Consider the following 19,211-nt stretch of genomic DNA (forward strand, 5'->3'; position numbering starts at 1 on the left):
GTTACTGCAGAAAAACTATTAGAATAAGAGTCATTTGGGAAAGTTCAGTTAAGTCAGAAATGAAATGTGACAATCAAATGTTATTTTTTCTGTTTCTTGTGTGAGGATCTGTTTTTCTTTCTTTAATATAAAGAAAACTCATGTTTTACACATTTTACTACAAAGTACAGCAGAATGGGTATGAAAACATTCTGTTCCTGTCAGTGAACATCTCTCAGATACTCTAAATAATAACTCCAACAGGAAGCAGCAGCTGGTTATAAAAAGTCATTTATTCTTATTATTTGTACATGAAAACAAAGAGAAACATGAGGAGCGTCAGGAGGCAGACGGCGGCTATCAGTCATAAATAAAGAAATCAACTAAATAAATAGACAGCAGGAGGCTCAGCAGCTCCAGTGTAGTGTCTACAGCTGACCTCCACACACACACACACACACACACACACTCTAACACCACAGAAGAAGAACTAATGAGCCTAAAGCAGGAAAAACGTTGCAGTAGTCAAAATACAAAAACTACAAATCACAGAGGCCACAGCAGCTCCGACTCTTAAAGGAACAGTACGTGTTATTCTCTCTGTTTTATCATTAATATCACCTCATGTCCAGTAATTATGCTAAGCTAAGCTAAGCTAAGCTAAGCTAAGAACGACCTGACTCATACATGAGAGTGAATCCATCTGAACATCTCACTGAAACAAAGACCAGAACTTATAAAAAGGTTGAACTGCTCCTTTAAGGCTTCATTCTGTCACAGCAGGTCACAAACTTCCTGTCAGAGATTTAATGTCAACACCTGTCTGATTAAATGTTGACTTCCTGTTTGTCCACTTTGATCTTTTCTTTTAACTGATAAAGAAACATGGTGACGGGGGCGTGGCCTGTATGTTTCAGGGGGTGGTGACCTCATTAATTATTAGAGATATTCAGGTTATGATCTGTGGAAGTCTCCATTTTTTATTTGTCTCCTGATGACGACACAAATAAACATTTTAAATCCAGTTTTCAGTTAATATTTAAATACTGCCCGAAACAAACTGAAGGTGACAACTGTCCTGATGGGATCTGTTTGCGATGGGATCTGTTTGCGATGGACCCGTTTTGATGAGATCTGTTTGCGGTGGGATCTATTTGATGGGACCTGTTTGTGATGGGATCTGTTTGTGATGGGATCTGTTTGATGGGACCTGTTTGCGATGGGATCTGTTTGTGATGGGATCTGTTTGATGGGACCTGTTTGTGATGGGATCTGTTTGTGATGGGACCTGTTTGATGCGACCTGTTTGTGATGGGATCTGTTTGATGGGACCTGTTTGTTGGGACCTGTTTTGTGATGGGATCTGTTTGATATGACCTGTTTGTGATGGGACCTGTTTGATGGGACCTGTTTGCGATGGGATCTGTTTGATGGGACCTGTTTGTGATGGGATCTGTTTGCGATGGGATCTGTTTGTTGGGACCTGTTTGTGATGGGATCGGTTTGATATGACCTGTTTGTGATGGGATCTGTTTGATGGGATCTGTTTGATGGGACCTGTTTGCGATGGGATCTGTTTGATAGGATCTGTTTGATGGGACCTGTTTGCGATGGGATCTGTTTGATAGGATCTGTTTGATGGGACCTGTTTGCGATGGGATCTGTTTGATGGGACCCGTTTGATATGGGATCTGTTTGATGGGACCCGTTTGATATGGGATCTGTTTGTGATGGGATCTGTTTGATGGGACCTGTTTGTGATGGGATCTGTTTGATGGGACCTGTTTGTGATGGGATCTGTTTGATGGGACCTGTTTGCGATGGGATCTGTTTGATGGGACCTGTTTGTGATGGGATCTGTTTGATGGGATCTGTTTGCGATGGGATCTGTTTGATGGGACCTGTTTGCGATGGGATCTGTTTGATGGGACCTGTTTGCGATGGGATCTGTTTGATGGGACCTGTTTGCGATGGGATCCGTTTGTGATGACACTGAGGCATCAGACTGGGAGAGTCCTGCTGCCGTCACCATGAATCATTTCATGATGTATCTCTGGACTTTGCTCAGCTGTGGTCACATGACCTGCAGGTGTTGTCCTCGGCTCAGGTGATAACAGCTGAACAAGGGTCACTTCCTGGAGAAGGCCCTGAGCCACAGCTGACAGCTCTCTAACTCATCAGTCGTGTTCAGGCAGTAATTATTCACCGTTTCATTTCTGTCACATCAGGGGGAACATCACATTTCATTTTGGCCTCCACAGACTTCTGTAGGTTGTGACCTTAGCCTGAGCCCTTGTTGCCATGGTGACGCTCTGCTTCAGTATAAACAGCTGCACATTTAGAAAACATGTGAACTTTAGTCCCTGAGAGACAGACGGCCTGATGGGAAATCTGTCAGTGTACAGAGCTCCAGTTTATTTATATAGTGGTTCAGACCTGTCTGTCTGTCTCTATAGTCAGTCTGTCTGTCTCTATAGTCAGTCTGTCTGTCTCTACTGGCTGTCTGTCTGTCTCTACAGTCCGTCTGTCCTACAGCACCACAGGAATGTCTGTTACATGTCCCCGTCCGTCCACACAGACAGGAGGAGACACCTGAGCATCAGTCAGCAGGTCAGAGGAAAACTAACACTTCACTATCGACTCAGGAGGGTTTGATCAGCTGATCAGTGAGGAGACACCTGTGTGTCTCAGGTGAGCTCAGGTGAACTGTATCTTCATGACCTCTGACCTCTGTGTTTCATCACAGTACAGACTGACAGGTCACAGGGGTCAGAGGTCATGAGGGACCAGGTCTCATCCCTGACGCTGAGGTCAGAGGGTGCGTTTGGTTCAGTGTCGGGAGCGTTTGGCGGGCGGGGCAGGGCCGCGCTCTGATAGGCCGAGTCTGCTGAGCTCTGAGTGGAAGAACTGCTGCAGGCGGTGACCGGCCTTCGCCTCGTTAGTGTGACGAGGATTATACTGCAGACAGTTAGAGAACATCAGGTCCACGTCTGAGACAAACTCACCTGGAGGGACAGATGGGTAGAGAGCCAGACAGAGAGACAGGTAGAGAGACAGAGACAGAGACAGACATCAGTTCCACTTCCTTTATCACAGCGAAATAAAAACATATTTTCCAAAACTGGCATGTTGGTCCGTCACTCAAAACTGACTTCCTGTTTCACTCTTCAGTGTGTGTGTGTGTGTGTGTGTGTGTGTGTGTGTGTGTCCGTCCTCACCTGCTGTCTGATATTCACAGTTGTTGACTTTCTCTCTGATGGTGCTCAGAGCAATTGGCTTTTTGATGATGTCATAGTAGTCAGGGACCTGCAGACGGGTGGACACAGAGACAGACAGGTGTAGTATATGTATCCAGGTGTGTGTGTGTGTGTGTGTGTGTGTGTGTGTGTGTACCTGAGTCCTGGACACCAGCTTCATGAAGGGCCAGCTGTCTTCATGTCGGACCAGCTCCACCGTTAGCTGCTCGCAGGCCGACAGCTCGTGGACGCCGTGGTTCCTGCCGGAGGAGCGCCGACTGGACGAAGACGAGGAGGAGCAGGCGGAGGATGAAGGGGGGAGGACGGGTTTGGAGGGTTTAGGAGGGGGAGTCACATCTGGGGGAGGAGAGGGGAGAGGTTAACTGGTGTTACTGATGTTAAACATCAAGGTCCAGTTCAGACAAGAGCTCCACATACACCTGTCTGAAACCAGCTGTTTACCTGTTGACAGGCGATACTGTGTGCTGATTGGTCCTTACCTGTTGGCGGTCTCTTGCGGGCCTCGCTCTGACCAGGTGAGGTCTTGCTGTTGCTGTTTGTCGGCAGGATTTCGTGGCTCAGACGGGCACTGACTCGACTCCCAGAGCGGGCGGCAGGTTTACCTCCAGACGCCGTGTTGGCCTTCACGGTGGGGGGTGTGGCTTTTTTCCCTGAGGATCTGTGATTGGACAGAATCAGTAAACTGGGATCAGAGTTCAAGTGAACTGGTATCCTGTACAATGAACTGGGACCAGACAAACAGATACTGACTTAGAGGCTGATGAATTCTTCCCTGCTGATGCTGTGCTGCTCTTGGGCGTGGCCTGTTGACCTTTGGGCGTGGCCTGCTGCCCCTTGGGCGTGGCCTGTTGGTTCTTGCCTTTCGGGGGCGGGGCCAAGCTCTTCTTGGTGCTGCAGAAGATAAACTGCTGTTTGAGCTGATCTCAGAGCAGATGGACGAAGCTGAAATATTTCCACACTTACCTCACGATGACTTCTTCTTCTTCCTCCTCTGACTCCTCCTCTTCCTCTGACTCCTCCTCTTCTTCTTCTGACTCCTCCTCCTCCTCCTCCTCCTCCTCTTCTTCTTCTTCTTCATCCTCCTCTTCTTCTTCCTCCTCGTCGATAGATGAGCGTTGACGGGACGGTAGGCGGCTAGATCTCTGTTTGGGTCGACAGTCTGGACAGAACCAGTCGCCCTCTGGGACCGACTGAGGCACAACAGACAGACAGTTACAGTCCACAGAACCAGACCAGAATCAGAACCAGAACATGTGACAGTGTTAGCATGATGCTAATTCAGGCTAACTCTCCAAAGCACTGTAAAGACCTGCCGTTTTTGTACAGTCATTAACAGTTTCCGACTGGTGGGTGTGGCCTGTATTTACCTTGAGGCGGGGCCTCAGACAGTGGGTGTGGTGTCCTCGGTCGCAGCCGTCACACAGCAGCATGTTGTCAGCGTCTCCTTTGCGTCTGCAGATGCGACAGCGAGCGTTGAGGATGGAGCGAGACCAGAGGACGCTTCTCTCCAGACTGGACAGGTGGACAAACACCTGGACACAAACATCAGCATGTTAGTCCCACAGTCAAGACTGAAGTGTGTGTGTGTGTGTGTGTGTGTGTGTGTGTGTGTGTGTGTGTGTGCGCGCGCATGCGTCTGACCTGAGACAGACTTGAGCAGGACTGCAGAGACTCCCTCCATCGCTCCAATACCGTCTTACTGACCCGACCGCTGTCACTGCCGTCTGACAGGAAGAGAGACAGAACCGACACAGACAGGAGGACAGACAGACAGTGTGAGTCTCCTGACAGACAGAAGCACCGACAGTGATGATGACGACATCTGTAAAGGTTCACGTCACTCTGCTGACATCAGTTCAGAGTTGTGTTAAACAGGAAGTCGTACCGTCACTGGCCTGGTCGTCGTCCTTCTTCTTGTTCTTCTTCGTCTTCTGCTCTTTCTTTGAGTCATCCTCACCCAGCGGTGCTTTGAGGAAGCGTCTCTCGATGCCTTGCTCAATGTGAGCGAGGGCCTGAGCCAGGATTCGTACTGAGCTGCTGACGACCTGAGGAGTCCCAGAGCCGCTGCAGGATGCCACGCTGTCGGCCTTCAGCTCCTGCAGCCTGAAACACACACACACATTTAAAACACACATGGACACAGGAAGAGGAGGAAGGCACACAGGAAGTACCTGTCTCTGGCTCTCAGGTGTCAATGTTTGTTACCTGTCTCTGGCTCTCAGGTGTGAATGTTTGTTACCTGTCTCTGGCTCTCAGGTGTGCAGGCGAGTCCACCTCCATGGCCTCCTCTCGTCCGTTCTCTCGGCCATCGGAACTCAGCAGCTCGTAGTTTCCCGCTTCCAGCGCTGAGCGCCACACCTGTCTGTCCATCACCTGAACACAGACATACAATACAGAAAGACAGGTGAGTGTGATGTCAGCTGCTGTGTCGACTGTTCACCACCAGGTGTGTGTTTACCTTCAGAGTTCCCAGAGTTCCCTGGTGGATCCGGTCCTCGATGTCCAGCAGCAGGTCTCTCAGTCTGCCCTCCATCAGAGTCTCAGCTGAAGCAGTGCATTCTGGGACAGATCGGGACGACTCCGGGTGATCTGAACAAACACCACAGGTGTGTTTACAGGTACTTTACAAGCAGTATACCTGAGTGCATATACCTCCTGTGTGTATTCACCTGTATACACCGATCAGCCACGACATTAAACCACTGACAGGTGACGTGAACAACATTGATCATCTCATCACAATGTGACGTTCTGCTGGGAAACCGTGGGTGCTGCCATTCATGTGAATGCCACTTGACACCAGCACCACCCATCCAAACACTGTTGTGGACCAAGTACACCCCCTCATCACAACAACACTACCCGATGGCAGTGGCCCCCCAGCAGGACAATGTGCCCTGACACACACAGACACTGCTCAGGAGCAGCTGGAGGAACACAATAAAGGGCCCGAGGTGTTGACCGGGCCTCCAAATTCCCCAGATCCCATCTGATCAGCATCTGTAAGACGTGCTGGAGCAGGTCTGACCCATGGAGGCCCCGCCCCCAACATACAGGACCCAGAGGATCCACTATAAAACGCCCTGGTGCCAGACACCACAGGACCCCCTCAGAGGTCTGAAGTCCATGTCTTGACAGGTCAGAGCTGTTTTGGCTGCACAAGGGGAACCTTCACAATATTAGGCAGGTGGTCATAATGTTATGCCTGATCGGTGCATATGTACCTGTATACATTTACCTGAATGGCTGTACTTGCTCCGGTCACAGTCCTGCAGCAGGTGTTGCAGTCTCTCCCTCTCCTGCAGCAGCGCCTCCTTCAGGCTGCTCTCGCGGTGACCTCGGGGGTTCAGGGCCTCGATCAGCTGATCCACCTCCTCCACTGAGTTGTAGAAAGACCATTGGTTGGGACGTTTGACAGGCGGCCCACATGTGTGGAGGGGGGCGGGGCTTGAGCCAGCACTGTACAGCAGGAAGTTTTAATGACCATTAGAAACATCACTCAACACCTGAGCTCCTCATGCCTCACACTCGGGACCAGAAGGAGACGCAGTCACCTACCTTCCCTCTGCAGGCTCCTCCTTCACCTCCTCGTCCTCCATCTTGGTGGTGGTGTCCTGTGCAGGTTTGGGGTTTGGTTCCAGCATGTCCTCCGTCAGACCGAAGCAGTCCTCCTCCACAAACAGGGTGGAGGCTGAGGGGAGGAGCCAGTAGCGGCGGTACAGGCGATCTCTGCCCAGAGGCAGCAGGCAGGTGCAGGCCGCCGCCTTCTGAATCCGCTCCAGCAGCTCTCGAACCTGCGAGGTGAGATGAACATGACGTTCAGATCACACTGTGATCGATCAGCTCAGTAAAACATGAGTTGATCAATAATTAGATGTGTGGTTAATGAGTCCGTTTCTAACCTTCTCCTGCTCGCTCTCCAGCTCCTCTGCAGGCAGGCTGGTGGGGGGGCAGGACAAGGGTTTGGGGTCAGAGGTCATCAGCTGCTGTTTCTCTTTCTGGTTCAGTTTAGCTGCAGGAGAGACGACAACCATGACTCATCAGGATGCATCACGGCGCATCACGAAAGAATGAAAATCAGTCGAGGTAAAGGTACAGTGATTCATTTATCTACCTTTCATCTTCTTCTTGTTGGACGAAGAGTTTTGCTCCTCGTCTTCTTCAGTGTTTTGTTCTACAGAAGTCTCACTGTCAACATGTTAACAAATCAGAAGGACATTTATTATAATAAACTTAATAACAGCTCAAATAAAATAAATTTAATGTGACTTTGTTCAGTAAATCAGATGCCGTCAGTTTCTCCACTACCTGTTAGCTTGGAGTCCTCCCTTCACCTCCTGCTCCTTCAGTCTCTCCTCCTTCTCCTTCATCCTCTGCTCCTGCTCCCTCAGCTTCTCCTCTTTACGAAGACGAACCCTGAAGGAGGAGAAGGACGGACACATCAGGAATCTGCTTCTCAATGTTGTCCTGATTGATCTTTAATACAATGTACCTGTGTATATACACCTGTTCATATACCTGTGTGTATACTGTTTATATACCTATGTGTATACTTGTGTGTATACACGTGTGTATACATATATTTTGCAATCTAAATGAATTAATCTGGTGCACTTTGAGAGTATCAATCACGTATCACATCAAGAAGTTGGAATGACAATTTCAAGGTTTTTAATAATATGAGCAGTTCACAAAAAAATGAAATTTTGATCATCAGTTACTATGAAATTGTAGTTGATTTGCAGCATTTTTAACAATGATTTGCTCCATAACTGCAGACCTGCAAACTCCTGAGAGTGAAAAAGGTGACAAGGTCCGAAACCAGACCAAGGTGGGGGGTCCGGGGGCATCCTCCCCCGGGAGAAAATTTTAGTGATTTTAATATGCAAATTACGCTTTTTGGAGCGTTTTGACACTAGAAGTTGCTACATGGCTCTTGCTCGGCACATAGTATATCCATCCATCCCAATTACAATCCCAGACATATCCCAGATTCCCAGTTAAAGAGAGAGCAAATCTCTCATAAAAGACGGCTTTGAGAGAATAAGATCACCTCACATTCTTTCTTATCTTATATCTTTTTATTTTTTAAGTCTCTTCGCCTGTACAAGAATTTCGCATGCACGTGACTGACAGAAAATCAATCAGCAACTATTTTGATAACCAAATAAGGAAAAATGCCAACATGTATTTATTGTAGCTTCTCAAATCAGATGACTTTAAGCTTTTTTGTGTCATACCATACGTGATAGTAAACTGAATATATTTGGATTTTGGACCGTTGATCAGACAAAATATGACATTTGAAGACATCACCATGTGCTCTAAGAAATTATAACCAACTATTATAACTATTTTCTGACATTGTGTTGTGTTTATTACTTGTTTCACATCAGGTTTAATGTTTTGTGCCATTGTGGTTAGAGATGTTCCGATACCATTTTTTCCTCCCGATACCGATTCTGATACTTATGCTGTGGGTATCGGCCGATACGAGTACCGATACCGATACCAGTGTGTTATAAAAAATTATATATATCATACTACGCCTGCATGACTGTGATATGATCATCATTGTGGTGAGGCCTGGCTCAGGTTAAACCCTTTGTAAAACATGAATGAATACAGCAAATGAAAGCCATTTATTTTTAAAAAGAATAGTATAAAGCCGAATTCAGCACAGAGCAGACAGGAAGTCAGACACGAAATAATAACATGACATCCGGTTAATTTTCAAAATAAAACACTTGTGTTGATACAAACACAAAAACCTCAAATAAGAGACAAATACGCGCTCTTCTTCTAATCCTTCAGTCGGGAACACTTCGTCGTCCTCGGTTTCGTAACTCCAGCTGATCGGCGGAGCTGCGCTGTGGCGGACTCAAAACACAGCTGGTGGGGGTTGCCGGACGAGGTCGATGGAGCCAAACCGTACCGGAGCCGTAACGCAGCGGACAGTATCCGGTAGAATCTCAGAGCTAGGCTAATAAATTACGTGGTATCGGATCGGTGCCTGGACTCCAGTACTCGCCGATACCGATGCCGGCATTTTCGGCAGTATCGGAGGCATTTCCGATACCGGCATCGGAATCGGAACAACTCTAATTGTGGTCACAGAGATATCAGCTGAGCTAAGATTTAAAAAAGGACTGTTTCATTTAATTTTACATTTCCTGAGACTTTCAGCACCGCAGTCTGGGTCAAAATGAGTCCAGCCGACTTCACTGCACTCAGCACCGGAGCACAGAAACAGAAATGAGTCGTTTGGTTCCGCTGGTTTTGCTCTCAGATATTAAGACTTTAATTTTTAAAGTCCTGCTGTTGTCCTGCGCTGCAAACCGATGCTTGAAAACAGACAATATTGAACGGCGCTGTACTTTTCCACAGATTGAATGAAATACAGCAGCACTCAGGACTTATTGCTCTATCTTTCAGTGATTTCTCTCCTTATCGGTGAAATATGACAAACTGAAGTCGCAGCTCCGGTTAACGTGGATGCCTATAGGGAGTAACATTAGCGGCTAGTAGTTAAAGCTAAGCTAACGCTAACCGTATTTAACGAGCATGCAGCTGCAGCGGCTCCGGTGTTGACAGCAGAGTGAAAACACACCTGAATCTTTTCACACTAACTCGCCTGCAGACGAACCCGACAAATGCGCAGCATCACGCCTTCTTTATGTTACAGTACCAGCTGACCACAGATACTTTGCTGAATCAACGGCGCAAAACACAACGTTATGTTATTGTGAGCAGCATAAACATATTTTCGGTTCATTATGAGACTGTGGCGGGCCGCCATGGTCTCGGTAATTAATGGGAAACACTGGGACGGGTGCTTCTCTGTGGGGTTTTTTCCTGTAGGTGTCGGGCTGTCGCCGCTGAGTTATTACTACATCTTGTCCAATAAGGTTTATTCCAGCCTGAACAACATCAAATTGTCACTCCAGTGAGGCCAGACTCTATCACTCCCCTTCCCCTTTTTGAAAAACTCCCCGGTTCTGCACGATTCACGTAAATGAAAGGTGACTAGTTTGCAGGTCTGCATCTACTCCGGCCTCCTCTATCCAACTCCAGCGCCACTTATTTTTCACTCCCGCTTCCCGTCTCGAGGTTTCTTCGCCTGGTTTAATATAGCTGGCATCCATGCTAGCAGTATACAGTAAACCAGCTCCTCACCGCTCTAACGTTGTCCGAGGTGCCTGAAAACTTAAGGCCTGCCCTACTATGCCTCTGATTGGCTAGAACTCCTTGGTTACCTTGAGTACCATTGGTAGTTGGAACTATCACTTTAAACGACTGGTTACAGTTTGTTTTTTTTATCATGTTGATGATTAAAGAAAAAAAACTTCACCAAAATATTCCTACGCCGGATTTCCGGTACCGTGCCGGAGGTCTTCAAGCCCTGTATACCTGTGTGTATACCTCCGTGTATACCGTGTGTATACCTCCGTGTATACCGTGTGTATACCCCCGTGTATACCGTGTGTATACCTCCGTGTATACTGTGTGTATACCTCCGTGTATACCGTGTGTATACCCGTGTATACCTGTGTGTATACAGCGTGTATACCTCCGTGTATACCGTGTGTATACCTCCGTGTATACCGTGTGTATACCGTGTGTATACCGTGTGTATACCGTGTGTATACCTCCGTGTATACTGTGTGTATACCGTGTGTATACCCGTGTATACCGTGTGTATACCTCCGTGTATACCGTGTGTATACCCGTGTATACCGTGTGTATACCTCCGTGTATACCGTGTGTATACCAGTGTATACTGTGTGTATACCTGTGTGCGGCCTCCTCTCGGTCGCGGCGGTGTTGTTCGGCTCTGATTTCTCTCAGTTCCTGTTTGGCAGCTCTTTGATCCTCCACACAGTCTTCAATCAGGTCTCTGCTGGACGCCAAGGTCAGCAGCTTCCCCACCAGAGCCTGTAGGATCTTCAGCTTCTCCCCTTTAAACATGTCAATAACTGGTCAATAACTGATCAATAACTGATCAATAACTATCTAAATCATTTGTTACTGTCTTACCTGGTGTTAGGTCGTACACCGCTGTGCCTGACAGCTTCTTCAGCAGCGCTGGTTCGGCCAATCGCAACTCGACACACGGGTCGTCCGTCAGCGTGAAGCCACCCTGCTTCTGGTAGCGGAACTTGGCGTTGCCGTGGTAACAGTCGGCACCGGACGCCAGGATGTGCAGCCGCAGGATCTCTGACAGCGTGCAGCTGTCTAGGTCCAACTTCCTCAGACTGCAGCCCTGATGCAGCTGAGGCCAGGCCGCAGCCAATGAGGCAATAGCACTCAGAGCTGACTGAGTGACATCACAGTCGTCATCCAGAGCCTCCGACAGGTCTGCACATAAACAATACACACATTATACATGCAATATACACACACGTTGTATGTGTGTGTTTGTGTGTATGTGTGTGTATGGCGGTAGAATCGTGTCATATTGTGTGCGCACGTATCAACTGAACGTGTCACACACGCGTGCTTTGACGCCTGTGCAGCGAGCAGCGCCTGACGTGTAATGTAGTTTCCTCATTGACTTATAATGGTCCTCCGTTCACGTGACTACGCGTGACAACTGCTACATGCTGGTAATCACATGACGCTCGGTGACTATGTGTAACATTCTTGTGTTTTTTTTGCGAACGCACGCATTAACGCTCGCATGAAGATAATTGAACATTTTTGTCACGGGCTCACACGTAGGCGGAAATGACGTGCGCAAACTACGTCACGCGTAACAAGAAGCTGCGTGCGCACGTCTGTCTGTCACTGTTTGACAAATGTTGTTACGCGTTCACACACACGTGCGGTCGCAGATTCTGATGTGCGACTGGAAGTCGATCTGCACCGTGCACAACACTCCGCGTACATGAACGCCTCCGTAGTTGTTGTGTTCCACTTTCATCCAGTAGATGGAGCCATCGATCAATACGAGATACAGAGACACACAGAAAATATCTGAGTGAATAAATTATGGTAAAGCTCACCAGGCAAGACAAGTTTATTTGTATAGTACATTTCAACAACAAGGCAATTCAAAGTGCATTACATAAAATATACAGCAAGTAAAAGCAACAGGCATCATAAAAAAGACATTAATCACATTAATGTAAGTACAATTAAGTATATGGGACAGGAGACAGATATAAAAACTAAACAAGGCAGATAAATAAAAGTTACAGTGCAGTGTGAGAAGAAGGCTCAGATGTGATTTCATCAAAGGCAGCAAACAGAAAAGTCTTCATCCTGATTTAAGGAAACTGTGAGCTGCAGCAGACCGACGGTTTTCAGGGAGCTTGTTCCAACGTGGAACGTGAAAATGAAATGCTGCTTCTCCGGTTTAGTTTTGACAGAGAGCAGATCCGTCCCAAATGACCTGAGAGGTCTGGATGGTTCATAACGTACCAGCAGATCAGAAATGTACTTTGGCCCTAAGCCGCTCAGCGCCTTATAAACAGCCAACTGCACCGTAACATCACTCCTGTGACAGACAGGGAGACGGTCCAAAGATCTGATGACTGGAGTGACACGATCCACCCTCCTGGTCCCACTGATATATATATATATATATATATATCTCCTCTTCAATTCTGGCAGGCAGTGTGTGGCTCACTGCTGCCTCCCCTGGTCAACTACACTTCAGTAAAATGAAAAGGCCAACTACGTGAGGCGTTCATGTACGCGGACTGGTGCGCGCGATGCAGATCAACTTCAGGTTGCGTAGCATCAGAAACTGCGACCGCACGTGTGTGTGAACGCGTAACGTCATTTGTCAAACAGTGACAGACAGACGTGCACACGCTGCTTCATACGCACGCAGCTTCTTGTTACGCGTGAAATACAATCTGCACGTAACAACGCACACACGCACGCATAACAAAGTAATCATGCACACACACGCTGCTGTGCGTCTCTCTGGTTGTTTTGACATCGATTTACCGTCATAGTGTGTGTGTGTGTGTGTGTGTGTGTGTGTGTGTACCTTCAGCCTGGTCTTTGGCCACCTCCTCCTGCTCCTCGGCAAGAGCCTGAAAGATGGCCGACAGGAAGAAGAACAGCAGCTCACACAGAGGACCTTCAGGGTCGGAACCCACCAGAGCCTCCTCTAGAACCTCTGAGGACAAAGAGAGAACATCTGTCAGAACTGAAGGAACATCTGATAGAACCAACTTAACATCTGTGAGAACAAACAACATCTGCTAGAACCATCACGACCACCAGAACCTCTGTAGAAAGGGAGAACCTATAAGAAGAACCTTAACTTTCAGAGAACAGAACGTGTATTTAATCACATTATAGCTCTAGAAACTGTCAGAACTGAAACACCTGTAGAACAATTGTGAGAACCTTGAAAACCATCAATTGAAGCCACTCAGCTTCTAGATCCTGCGAGAACCTTTTAGAACCTAAACGTTCAGCAAACCTGAAGAACATTTGTTAAGTAAAAGTTAAAAACCTCCCAGGCCTTCACTAGAACCACAAGAACGTTCTAACCCAGAGAGACTCCGTCGGAGAACTCGTCCTTCAGGTCAAAGACCTCTCCGAAGGCCCGCAGGAACTCCAGAACCATCAGAGCGTCTCCAAAGAGCTCAGCTGGAAGACGAGTCCTCACTGGAACTGGACTGGGAAGCTCCTGTAGGACCAGCGCACACAGAAAAAGAACCTGGTTCAGAGAAGAACACTCACAGACCTGCAGGTCCATTACTTCATCCTTCTGCAGTAATGGTTCAATCTAAACTTTATTTGTACAAACGAACGGATGGGAACAGAGTGACTGCTCTGTGGTGCGTTCACAGACCTTCAGGTCTTCACACTCCATGTCTTCTCTAGGTTTGTTCCACAGTTTCAGACGTTCTGCGTACTTCTTCTTCTCCTCCTTGAGCTTCTCTCGCTCCTGAAGATCAGAGTAAAGACATCTCAGCTCTCAGACACTTTGATTTTATTAATTGATTGATCAGTTTTTAATTAATAAATAAAATAAAGTATAAAACTCACCTTCTCCTTCTCCAGCTTCCTGCGCTCCTTCTCCTCCCTCCTCCTCTGTTTCTCCTCCTCAAACCTCCTCCTGTGCTCCTCCTTCAGCCTCTCTCTGTCCTCCCTATCCCTCCTCTTGGCCTCCTGAGCCTCCTCCTTCTCCTTCTTCAGTCGAGCTTTGTCCTGAGCGGCTGCAGCCATCTCCTCCCTCTGCTGCAGCAGCTTCAGCTTCTCTGCCGCCTTCAGCAGCGACGAGCCGGCCTGTGAACGCATCACGACATCACAGACTGTGAACGTAACATCCAGATGAACCTGCGACACTTCACTGACCCTCAGCTCACGTTATTGATTAGAAACATTTCATAACACTTGATCACTGATCAGATGGCTGGGTCACACATTTTACAAACACTGTTTTCACACATTAAACTTAAATCAGTGGAGCGACATCACTCACCTGTCCAGGTGAGCCCCGCCCTCCACCTTTAGAGGGGGGGCTGAAGGGGAACAGGGGGGGCTCATCAGGGAAGAACTGAGAGAACGTTTGTTCAGACAGACCGTACTTCATCACTGTGGAGGACTGAGAGACAGGAAGTGATCGTCAACGCACAGGAAGTCATTAACAGGTCATATGGTGCGTTCAGACCAAACGTGAAGAGAACACGAATTTGATCGCAGGATTATTAATTATTTTCGAGTTTCAGCGTCTGGTTGACGGCAGCTTCCAGCTCGACCTGAGGCTGACCGGTGTCCAGGTCTCAGCTGCAGAGCGTCTGTCTCCACTAAGATCAAAATTAAAATCAATAAATAGTAACTGTGAGCAGCAGGTAGACGGAGACTGAATGAATCTGTCAGTCTGAACCAGAACAAAGAGGTTCTCTGTGTTCCGACTCAATAAACGGATCAGAAGCTGAAATAACATCATGATGCTGCGTCAGGTCTGTCGGACCAGGGCAGTGTTTTCAGCTCAGAGGATGTGTGAATGATAACTTTGTTATATTGTCGACCTGCAGATGATTCGCCTGGTGTTTGGTCTGAACGCCTCATCGAACAGCACTCTTGTATTTATCATCGTGGGGTATTAATATTCTCACCTTGAGTACGATGGTCCCGTTCTGAGGTTCACAGTGTTGTTTGAAGAGCAGCTTCAGTCTCTCTCTGGACACTGTGGACTTCCTACGACTGAACACACAAACATCAACATCCACACAGAGACGATCAGCTGACATCAAACATCTGTGGAGAGTTTATAAGAAACTGAAAACGTTTGTTTGCTTCTGGTTCATATTAAATCTTCTTCAAAGCAGCAGAGTGATCCGGTCCTGAAGCAGGTCCGGTCCACTGAGGATCAGTTCGTCCTTCAGCAGTGACGAAGACTTAAATATTCAAGTTTTGTTCTGAAACTGATTATTTTCACTGTCGATTCATCTGTCGGTCATTGTTCTGGATTAACTGATCAGTGTTTGGTCTCACACATCTTCAGATCGTCACAGAGCGGAGACGGTTTCATTACAGTCGACACTAATCGATTAATTGATTATCTGTCTGAATTCAAACTTGCAGTCTCTAATCACAGAGTTTGAAGTTATCTCCCCGTCCTCCAGCAGAGGGCGCTCTTTAAACCTCCTCTTTTATATATACTGATCAGTAACGTGAGCTAATCAATAAAGGTGACTGAGCTGATCAGATGAACAGACACTCCTGCAGATGTTAACAGTAACAAACCTGCTGACTGTCCATCAACAGCCTGACTGATAGACTGATCGATCAATATCAGCTGATCAGATCTATCAGTATCAGACATGTTGTAAAAGAGGAAAGCTTTAATAATAGTAATAGTTACTTGAAGTAATCGATTAGTTTTATTTGTAATTTAAGTGTCAAAATGCACACACACACACACACACACACACACACACACACACACACACACACACACACACACACACACACACACAGAATGGATGATGTCACAGTCTCACCTGATCTGATTGGCTTTAACAGTGAAGGGTTCTCTGTGTTCGCCCTTCATCATCATCCTCACTGTGTATTTGAACACTGATGGACTCAGAGGCTTCTTCTTCCTGCTGACACACACACGCACACTCAGATCATTAACTACCTACATTACCCACAGTGCACCTCTCCCTCTGACAGTTGTTATCAGCCTGCAGCAGACGTCTTTATAACTCACAACAACAAACTGTCTGTTTCTAACTTCAACTGATTCATGTGACATCACTCGAGGTCATTAATCAGACGGCTCACTGCTCCCTCTGAAGGATCTGGACCTGGAGACACGAGCTGACGGTTAAACCCCGCAGGACCAGGTGACCTTTGACCTACTGACCCGTTGACCTGAGCGCTGGGACTCTGGAAGGCGTTGCTCTCGTCGTCACTGTCGCTGATGACGATGGTGTCGCCCCCAGCTGGTTTGATGTGGCCGTTAGCAGCCGGCGCTCCGTTAGCGCTCGAGTGAGGAGAGTGAACCTGCAGGATCTCACACACATGTCTGACACACACACACACACACACACACACACACACACACACACACACACACACACACACACACGTCATGTTTGTTAGCATGTTAGCGGTTTGTGTCTCCAGCAGCTCCTGAGGGAAACACCCGTCTGTTTAGCTGCTGAACGTGTTTGTTTGTTGTGTTCAACAGACAAACAACCAGCTGAAACTCATGAAGCTGCAGGTTCAGATTATAATCATCATCATGGAGGAAGGAGATGATGACTCCTCCTTCGTTGAAACTCTGACCTGCTTCTTTCATCAGAACAAGATCCTTCATTTCTACATTTTAACCACAAATCTTAAACATTAATTCAAATCTTCATGTAAATATTAAAGGAGCACTCTGTAGTTTTATAATGAGAAGGGAAACATTTTTACTGACTCAAACTAAATAAAAAAACTCTCTTTGTTTATATGTGGCGGACCCTGCCACCTTTCTATCTTCAAACAGTGCAAACAAGCTGTTCTCAAGCTCTGAGAACAGCTTGTTTATTCACTGATGGAGACAGTTTGTGTTATTACCTCAGTAAAACTGATGAATACAAACTGTTGTAGCTGAATCATATTTAATGTTCACACTCTTCTCTCCTCTGTGACTAACGATAACTCGTGTAGGGTTGTCATTGTCTCCGTACCGGGCTCCGTTGCGTCCCGTGACGTCCACTGTCTCTCCGGGGAAGAAGCGGTCTTTGACGAAGACATAGACGTCCTCGCAGAGCTCCGTCAGCCTGCAGCGGTGGCTCAGAGCGGCCAGGTGGAGCAGAGGCACCACCAGAGACGGAGGGAAGCTCTGCAGGCTCTGCTTCGCCCGCCGCTCGCTCTCCACCGCCTCCAGGTAGGTGAGGCCCGCTCGCCCCGTCAGAGCACAGCTCCACACCAGACTGTTACACAGGATGGTCCGCTCAAAGAACTCACTGAGGAGGCAGGAGGAGAGGAGAGGAGTGAGACCTCCTGTCACACATCAACATCAACACAGATCTGAGATCAATAACTTTTTATTCTGTTCACCAACACAGAACTTCCACTGAGGAGCTTCATCTTCAAACTGAACTCATTAAAAATCAGTCTGATGTTGGTTTTTAGTTCTTCACACACATCTGAAAATAAAGAAATCAATCAGCAGATGATCAATAATCACAAACTCTGACTTTATATTTCTTTGAGTTCTTTTCTTATAAACCTGAGTTTGTTCCTTCAGTCAGACGTGTGATGCTGACCTGACAGACATCACCTACACTGCAGCTGGAACAGGTGAGCAGCCCCTCAGCAGGTGTTCAAACTTTATTGACACAGAGCTCAGTGACAGACAGCGGGCCTGTGTCATCAGCTAACGGCTAACAGCATCGAGCTAACGGCTCTGACAGCTTCAGTTAGCTAACTCAGCTAACAGCCGCCAACTCTCTTTAGCTCGGTTAGCTTCGCTTTAACAGCTCACCTGTCCCCTCCTGACACCACACACCTGTCCTGACCTGTTCTCCGTCTGTTCTCAGACACTTTCTCGTCTGTACAAGTTAGATTTTTCACTCTCAGTAAACTTGGTTCTCTGTTTGTTGTCTGGAAGTTTGCCAGCCGACCAACTGTCAGTCAAAGTGGACTCCAGCGGCTCTCTGGCCTCCGTCCAGGTGAGACAGGTGAGTGGGGACACTTACTCGTAGCTCCTGAAGATCTCGTGTGTGATCTTGCAGAGGAAGACCTCCTCGTCCGGCCGCAGGTCCGCCGGAGGTTTCTGTCGGAGGAAGGCTTTTCTGTGGAGGAGCGGCATTTCAGCTCCGCTTCACCGGCGGCAGCACTTTGAAAAAAAGGAGGGAAACCGAGTCACAAAGACCGAACCTGAGAGCCAAAGTGACCCACAACAAACCAAAGTCCACCCTCAGACCCGAACCGGAGCCCTGAGCCCGGAGGACCGGAGCATCCACCGAGCAGAAGGAGCGCGGGGCGGCGCGGCTCTTTTGTTACAGCCGCTGTTAATCTGCCCACATGGAAATGAGACGTTCACTGTCCGACACACAAACTGTCTGTTTGAGCCCAAAACTACACAAACACACGTCTGCCTCCGCCCTCACCCTCTACAAGTCCGCACGAACACTTCTCTGACCAGCTTCACCGAGTTGTGTAACGATGAGGAGATAATCTGCGGTGAATGTTGAAGAACAAGTCCCGAGCTGAGCTGAGCCGAGCGGAGCCGAGCGGAGCGGAGCGGCGGCTTGTTGACCAAGTTTTCATCCACTTCACGGACCCGCTCAGAACTCGGACAACTCAGTGTTCACTCAGCTGAAGCTCATTTACAGAAACGATATGGTGTTAACATGTTACTGTGTGTGTGTGTGTGTGTGTGTGTGTGTGTGTGTGTGTGTGTGTGTGTTACATGTTACTGTGTGTGTTCTACATGTTACTGTGTGTGTGTGTGTGTGTGTGTTACATGTTACTGTGTGTGTTCTACATGTTACTGTGTGT

The 19,211-nt window shown here is 47.6% G+C and overlaps 1 protein-coding gene across 8 annotated transcripts; it reads right to left on the minus strand.

The window, feature by feature from the left end:
* Positions 1 to 254: 254 nt before the first annotated feature.
* Positions 255 to 18,985, minus strand: baz1a (bromodomain adjacent to zinc finger domain, 1A). 8 transcript variants are annotated; one of them, XR_014624748.1, is made up of 30 exons: positions 18,821 to 18,985; positions 18,407 to 18,546; positions 17,393 to 17,671; positions 16,579 to 16,740; positions 16,211 to 16,315; positions 15,323 to 15,410; positions 14,686 to 14,808; positions 14,250 to 14,489; positions 14,053 to 14,148; positions 13,749 to 13,887; positions 13,237 to 13,368; positions 11,274 to 11,594; positions 11,029 to 11,194; positions 7,545 to 7,652; positions 7,351 to 7,424; positions 7,139 to 7,248; positions 6,795 to 7,030; positions 6,475 to 6,695; positions 5,695 to 5,825; positions 5,476 to 5,609; positions 5,122 to 5,339; positions 4,878 to 4,960; positions 4,604 to 4,768; positions 4,200 to 4,426; positions 3,987 to 4,127; positions 3,716 to 3,894; positions 3,373 to 3,572; positions 3,198 to 3,285; positions 1,941 to 2,984; positions 255 to 1,113 (listed from the first exon to the last, which is right to left on the minus strand). XR_014624748.1 is itself a non-coding variant. In XM_084381993.1 (29 exons), the coding sequence occupies exons 2-29, from the start codon at positions 18,517 to 18,519 to the stop codon at positions 2,809 to 2,811; spliced, it is 4,452 nt and encodes a 1,483-aa protein (XP_084238119.1). In that variant the 5' UTR covers positions 18,520 to 18,546; positions 18,821 to 18,985; the 3' UTR covers positions 255 to 2,808. The 8 variants fall into 8 exon arrangements, 2 of the variants coding, with proteins under 2 accessions (XP_084238119.1, XP_084238118.1); XR_014624749.1 differs by having other exon boundaries at positions 255 to 1,311; XR_014624750.1 differs by having other exon boundaries at positions 255 to 1,311; positions 1,625 to 2,984.
* Between the last annotated feature and the right edge of the window lie 226 nt (positions 18,986 to 19,211).

The sequence above is a fragment of the Pagrus pagrus genome (assembly GCF_965226575.1).
Source record: "Pagrus pagrus genome assembly, chromosome: 18".
Classification (NCBI taxonomy): Eukaryota; Metazoa; Chordata; class Actinopteri; order Spariformes; family Sparidae; genus Pagrus; species Pagrus pagrus.

What these genes read in the sequence shown, in the direction of transcription:
- baz1a (XM_084381992.1), bottom strand. Translation starts at nt 18,519, where the DNA reads ATGCCGCTCCTCCACAGAAAAGCCTTCCTCCGACAGAAACCTCCGGCG. An exon ending in GGTGTACGACCTAACACCAG is followed by an intron (nt 11,195 to 11,273) that starts GTAAGACAGTAA and finishes ACATGTTTAAAG; the next exon opens with GGGAGAAGCTGAAGATCCTA. An exon ending in GAGCAAGTACAGCCATTCAG is followed by an intron (nt 5,826 to 6,474) that starts GTAAATGTATAC and finishes GTGTTTGTTCAG; the next exon opens with ATCACCCGGAGTCGTCCCGA.